This window comes from Suricata suricatta, chromosome 2 (genome assembly GCF_006229205.1).
Source record: "Suricata suricatta isolate VVHF042 chromosome 2, meerkat_22Aug2017_6uvM2_HiC, whole genome shotgun sequence".
In the NCBI taxonomy this organism is placed as follows: Eukaryota; Metazoa; Chordata; class Mammalia; order Carnivora; family Herpestidae; genus Suricata; species Suricata suricatta.
In genome coordinates, this window is record NC_043701.1 from 62162773 (window position 1) to 62169669 (window position 6897).

The following is a 6897-nucleotide window of genomic DNA, read 5'->3' on the forward strand; positions in this document are numbered from 1 at the left end:
CTCAGGGAGGCCAGGAGCCATTTCAGATCCCAGACCGATCCAGGCGGGAGAGGACACTGCTGATCCAGAAGCTGGTATTGACGCTGCACCTGTGAAGCCTTGATTTCTGCAGCCAAGAGAAGCCTTGGACTTTCAGGGGAGAGAGTTACTCAGTCAGCAGATCCACCTGCATGTTGAGTCACCTGACACATTTCCCCACTGGCAGGCAAATCGAGGGCATCGCTGAACTCTTCCCGCTTAGGCTCAGAGCAGGCTGGTGCCCTGGCTCCTTGACCTCTGGGCAAGTTCCCTCATTGCTCCAGCCCTCAGCTTTCCCATCTGTAAAATGCAGGTGACAGGACCATCCTCAGTGGAGCCCTGGGAGGATTTGGAGTTCATGTAGGCAGTGTGCCCAGCACGTTAGACACATACCTGCCATCCTGAGGTTGGTAGAGACATAGTCTGCAGACCACTCAGGTGCAGAGGAAGCTGACATCGAGAAGCTCAGTGAGGTCAACTCACACTCCAGACCATCCCCAGACTCCTCACGCCACAGTGGACCGGATCTGGGAAGGGCTGAATGCCCCACACCACAACCTGGGTAGGGTGGGGGCTGCCTTGCTTTCTTTTTAAAAATGTGTGCAATCAGAACACGTGTCCGAGTAAGAACTTGTACATGAACGTTCATTGCAGCATTATTCGTAACAGCTGAGAGGTAGAAACAACTCAAATATCTACCAACTGCTGACTGGATGTGGTGTGCTTGTACAATAGAACATCACTCAGCCTCAATAGGGAACAAACTACTGATATCTGCTGCAACAGAAATGGATCTTGATAACATTATGCTAAGTGAAATAAGCCAAGACACAAAAGGACAAATATTCTGTGATTCTATTTATGCGAAATGTCTGGAATAGACAAATCCATAGAGATGAATTAGGAAGTACTAGGGCCTGGGACTGGGAAATGGCACTTTCCAGGATTGCGGTTTATTTGGAGGGAGATGAAACTATTTTAGAATTTTTTTTTAATTTTTTTTAATGTTTTATTTATTTTTGATACAGAGAGAGACAGAGCATGAGAGGGGGAGGGGCAGAGAGAGGAGGACACAGAACCGGAAGCAGGCTGCAGGCTCCAGGCTCTGAGCCAGCTGTCAGCACAGAGCCTGACACGGGGCTCAAACCCACGAACGTGAGATCTGACCTGAGCCGAAGTCGGAGGCTTAACCGACTGAGCCACCCAGGCGCCCCGAAACTATTTTAGAATTAGATAGTGGTAATGGTTGCACAACTCTGTGAAGACACTGAAAACCACTGAGTTTTATGGTATGTGAATTAAATCACAATACAAATAATGAAATTGTCACATGCACAAAAAAAAGGACCTTAGCACGCCAGCCGGAGTGTGCTCTGACCACGCACGGATAAACGAGGTGGGCAATGCGGGGGTGGAGCTCTCATGAGCCTCGCCGATAAATCAGATTAACCAGCTTCCCTCCCTCAGCCGTGCGTGGTTCTGAAGGGGCTACGGCAGCTGCAGAGTTTTCTCGGTGCCACGGAAGTATAAGGGCTGCTGGGGACAGTGGGGCTCAGCCTGGATGCCTGCCTCCAGCCCTGGGCCAGCCTCAGATGCAAAGCTCATAAGCATGCTTTGCTTGGTCTTAGGATTTATAGCGCTCCTGCCTTCCAAACCAAAACTCAGGGCTGATAATTACAATTTGCACTCATGGGGACAGTAGGATACATACCATGTGAAGTTAGGACTGTCTCTAACAGTCTAATCATAAGGCTCCAGTTTTTCCTGGACACACTCATCTCCCTTTTACCTGCCAAGCAGACAAGTTTCCTAAGAACGTACCCTCTCTGGGGGCTCACAGGGAACAATTTTTTCCTACAGCTCAGATCTCCTGGTGAAAGGTATTTCATCATGGGGCACCTGGGTGGCTCAGATGGTTGAGCCTCCGATTTCAGCTCAGGTCATGATCTCACAGTTCATGAGTTCAAGCCCCTCTATCAGGCTAGCTGCTGTCAGCACAGAGCCTGCTTTGGATCCTCTGTCCTCCTCTCTCTCTGCCCCTCCCCCACTCACACTCAGTCTTTCTCATTCTCAAAAATAAACATTTACAAAATTAAAAATAAATACATAATAAAAATTTAAATTATATCAGGGTGCCTGGGTGGCTCAGTAGGTTAAATGTCCGACTCTTGATTTTAGCTCAGGTCATGATCTGATGAGACTGAGCCCTGTGTTGGACTCAGCACATAGTGTGAAGCCTGCTTGGAATTCTTCTCTTCCTCTTTCTCTGCCCCTCACCTTCTCTCTCTCTCTCTCTCTCTCTCTCTCTCTCTCTCTCTCTCCTCTCAAAAGAAGTAAATAAACTTAAAAAAATCCCATAAATTATATCACTCCTCAAAACCCTGCAATGGCTCCCATCATACTTGGAGTAAAAGCCAAAGTCCTTATAAGGGCCCACAAAGGCCTATGTGATGATCATACAATTCCCCAACCCTCACCATACATGCCCCACAGGTGACACATTCCCCATCTTTTCCCACAGATACATGCCCACGTCCCCACAAGCATCCCCCTGAAATCACTTCCGGTCCTTATGCTCATCTCTGTTCCACCTACTGATCCTTGGCTAGCCCTTGCCTCTGTATTCCCAGGCTGGAGGCTCTTCCCAGTTACCTGCACGACTCTTTCCCCACTTCCAGCAATAGATTCTCACCTTAACGTGGGGATGTTCCTTGCACACCCTCATTAGAGTGACTGTCCCCACCGTCCATAACCCTGACCCCATTCATTTTTTTCAATGGCATTTACCACCGTTAACACTGTGGATGCATATCTATATCTATCTCTATCTATCTATCTATCTTCCCATCTCTCTAAGCTGTGTGCCTGTATATATAACATGTATATAATATATATTATATATAGCATATACATAGTCCATTTGTCTATCATTCCTGTGGAAATAAATGAAGACCAACTGTATGAGGAAACAGAAGCTACTACTTCTTCCTAGCTCATTATAGCAAGGGAGTTCATCACATCATTTGAATTTTAGCAGAGTCTCAAAGGCAGGAAAGCTTTATAGTGAAACAAAGGTGCCCTGATTGGAAGCTATTGGCACGGGGAGGCTGTGGGTGAGCTAACTGGAAGGCTGATTGGTGAGGAGTGGATATTTGGCTTTCTGTGGCTGGTCCTAAACTGGAAGTGGACATAAAAATTAGGGAAAGTGTCAGTTATTAATCAAGTCCTGGCCATTGTGGGTAGATTGTTAGAGAAGTTATCGTTTATTTTCCTTGATTGTCACTAGAGACCGCAACCTGGCTTTCTGTGCTGCTCACTGTAGATCGGGGGTGGCTTCCCGCAGGTCATGGGTCACAGTTCTGGTTTTGTATATGGTCTGGCTGTTCATTTGCATCGTATGTCTCTCATCCTTTGCCAGGATATAGATGGTGAGAACATTGTTTTATTTACTGCTGTCTCCCCAGAGCCTGAAACAGTGTCTGGTACCTAGTAGGCACTCAGTGACTAGTTGCTATTGATTATCATAATGTTTGTCCAGACCTAAGGAGAAATGTTGTGACTCTGCCACATGACCTGGGTAGAAAACCAAAGGCAAGCTTGCATGATTCAATCCAGCTCTACGAATGTTTGTTGAGTGCTTGCTGCGTACCCAGCGGGCTCTCTGTGTGGTTATTCACTCAGGTTACACGGGACAAGCACCGGCAGAACATTGATTGAAGGCTGGGACTCCCAATGCTTTAGCCTTTGCTCAAAATTTCTCTTCTCTCCCACTTGGAACTCATCTCTCTACCTTTATGGTCCCTCAGGCTCCACATCTCCCATTATACTCGGACACGGTGGTGGCCCACATTTGCTTTCTCCAGCACTTATGACCTCCGGAAGCTCCCTTGGTCATCGCAAAGCACCTGTGTGGTAGCTGGCTGTCTTCTCAATGAGGCGGTTACCTTCTTGCTTGGAGTTTTCCCTTTTAGGGCAGGAGCCACATCTCGCCCCTAATGCACATGACACACAGGAAGGTCTCAGGGGTCTGAGTGTCTCCCCAGCCCTCCTATGTTTGACCTTTTCCCTGAGCCCAACATCAGATGTCTCACTGGCCTCAGGATACATCTATTTTCTACACATGGAAGTCCCAACTGGCTCTGCCCTGCCATTCAGAGACGAATGCCAGCCTGATAACCCCAGGCTGGGGGCCCCTACTCAGATTTCTCAACTATTTTCTTTGTTTTTTTTATGTTTATTTTTGAGACAGCATGAGTGGGGGAGGGGCAGAGAGAGAGGAAGATACAAATCTGAAGCAGGTTCTAGACCCTGAGCTGTCTGCCAGCCCAGAGCCTGACACAGGGCTCGAACTCATGAACCGTGAGATCATGACCTGAGTCAAAGTCAGATGCTTAACCGCCTGAGCCACCCAGGCACCCCTCAGCTCTTTTCTGACAAGGGCTTGCCATTAAGTCTTTTATAAAAATATTTAAATGGTTCTGAATTATCTGTTCTTCCAGAAAAGTTTGGGTTTGTTTATCTTTCAGCTAGAATACTCAAGGAACTGAGAGACAAACAGGCCATGATAGGATTGGAAGCAGAACTTCTGAGGATGGTCTATCAGCAAGGCCAAGATCAGCTGTGACAGACAGAATGCAAGCTCCTTATGGGCCGGGATTTGGGGCAGCTGTTTACTAATGAATCAACACCTGGCACACAGTAGATGCCCCATAAATATTTATTGACCGAACGGGAGTTATAAACGTGCACATTAAGTTTGGAATGAGAAACGCCAAGTTTCGATAGCAATCATTTTCAATATTCACTCATCTCGTTGATTCCATCTCCTCAGCCATCACAAAGCACACTACATAAAAAGGCAAATGACAGAAGTACAAATGTGAAAGAGGGCTCTGAGGAGGGAATGTGTCATTGCCCAGTGTCTGTTCATGATCCACGCCTGCTTGTCACACCCTGCTCCCCTCTGAAACCCCTCCATTCACCACATGGTTTCAAATCCCTCCACAGTTTATGGATTCCGGTATGGTCTGGTCCCTGAACATCTCTGCCCCAATTTTATGACTCAGAATCCGGGGCAACTTGACATTAGCGACAATAAGTCCATATGTGTTTAAGGCCTCAAAAGGGAAATGTGAGAAAATTTGCACAAGACCCATGTTAGTTTATCCAGGTAACTCTTTTTTTTTTTTTAAACCTGGTAAATGTTAGAAAATAAATGGCCTGAGCCCTGGGCCTCAGACATCTGATTTTCTTCCCTTCACCCGGTAGCCAAATATGCAAAGGGAAATAAAAGCAGATTTTTCCCTTGGCCCAAGAACGTTTTGTCCAGTGCCACTCCTGACCCCACATCTTGGCTTCCTCGGGGCTTTTGAAGACAAGCGGCTCTTCCTGCCCGTCGCCAGGGAAGAAACAGCCCCTCAAACCGACCCCGGCCTTCAGGAGGTTCCTCCCTGTGCCTGACTTAAATCTCTTCTTCTGGCCGAGAAGCCTGATTCCCTCTTGCCCTGTCATCGCTGGAGAAGGGGGAACAGATGCTCACTGCTCTCCTTTTAATCATCCTTAATGGGCTCATAAACAGTTATTAGGTCCCCCTTCAGCCTTCTCTGAGCCTCATTTTACTTGCATTGAGGCTGAGAGCTTCTGAGGAAGGCATTTTACTCAGGGCTCCACAGACTTGTGGAGTCTTAAATCGGTAATCAGCCACTTCACCCACTTTAACCTCCACAAATGAACAGCTCTGCCTCCTTTTGCAAAATTTAAATCTATTCAAGGGAGTTCCCTGGCAACCAATCCTTATTAATAAATCACGCCTGCTCTACGCTGGGACAGGGCATTCTTTTTTTTTTATTGTTTCTTTCTCTTGAGAAGTCACACTGGTGCAGAGGCACACAGTAAACACCCAGCTGCACTGTATTTGCAGAATCGTGGGCCTGGAGAGTTCTCATCTGGCTCCCCAACTGGAAGAGGGGTGCTGCTCTAATAGACTCTCGCCTGGTCCTTTCTTGTGGTGGTTGGACTAGAGCACAAGAGCGGGGGGGGGGGGGGGGGCAGGACAGAGCAATGGCGAGACCTGCCTAGCGTCCCCTGGGCACATGCTGGAAAGTTCCATTTTCTGCTCCGTTGTGCTACTGTTTATTCTCAGTATTGCTCACGCCAACAGGGGAAAGTCCCAGTTGTTTGGTCGGTCAGAGCGTCCCATTGTGTCTCCATTCTGTGTCCCGTGGTTCCCTTTAATCACAGGAGGTAGGAGAGGAGTGGGGTGGGAGGTGGCGGTGGTGGTGGTGGGGTGTTGTTTCAGCTTTGAGAAAGAATGAGTACATTTCCGGAGAAATTCTAACCAGGACGGCTAAAAGGACCGACCACACCAATTCCAAAGCAATTGGAACGCTCAAGTTTTGCTGGTGGACGCGTAAATCGGAGCCACCAACTTTGGAATTCTCGGCAGATCCCAGCAGTGGCCCTAACAATTCCCCATGCTCAGAAGACACGAGTGTTTATGCTCACCAAACACCTGCATGAGAAAGTTCATAGTGATGGGATTTATAATGGTAAAATACGGGAAGGGGCCAGCCAAGTACAGAATGGAGAGAGATACCAGGCATACTCCTGCAGATGAGGATGGTGCACAGCCGAGGACTGGCTTCCTAACCCGGAGCGCACCTGAGTCTCTCGGACGTGATGCTGAGCACAACAGGCCAGGCACAAAAGAGCACATTCAGTGAGATTGCATTCATGCCAAATTCAGAAAAGGCAAAACTAATCTATGATGATAAAGATCAGAATAGCGGTTGTCTCTGAGGGGAGCCTATTATGAGCAGAATACCTTAGATCTGTGTACTTTATTGAATATAAGTTATACCTCCGTAAAAAAAAAAAAAA

At 47.5% G+C, this 6897-nt stretch overlaps 1 protein-coding gene across 2 annotated transcripts in view; it reads right to left on the minus strand.

Moving 5' to 3' along the window:
* The window catches only part of CDHR3 (cadherin related family member 3), a 78006-nt gene that overhangs the window by 3898 nt on the left and 67211 nt on the right, over window positions 1-6897 (minus strand). The window contains exon 20 of one of the 2 annotated variants that reach the window (XM_029956765.1): window positions 4755-4864. The exons of the other annotated variant lie outside the window; for it this stretch is intronic. Within the exon in view, the coding sequence (XP_029812625.1) occupies window positions 4824-4864 (41 nt within the window). The 3' untranslated portion in view covers window positions 4755-4823. Of the gene's footprint in view, window positions 1-4754; window positions 4865-6897 lie in introns of those variants that run through there. 2 annotated transcript variants of the gene reach the window in all.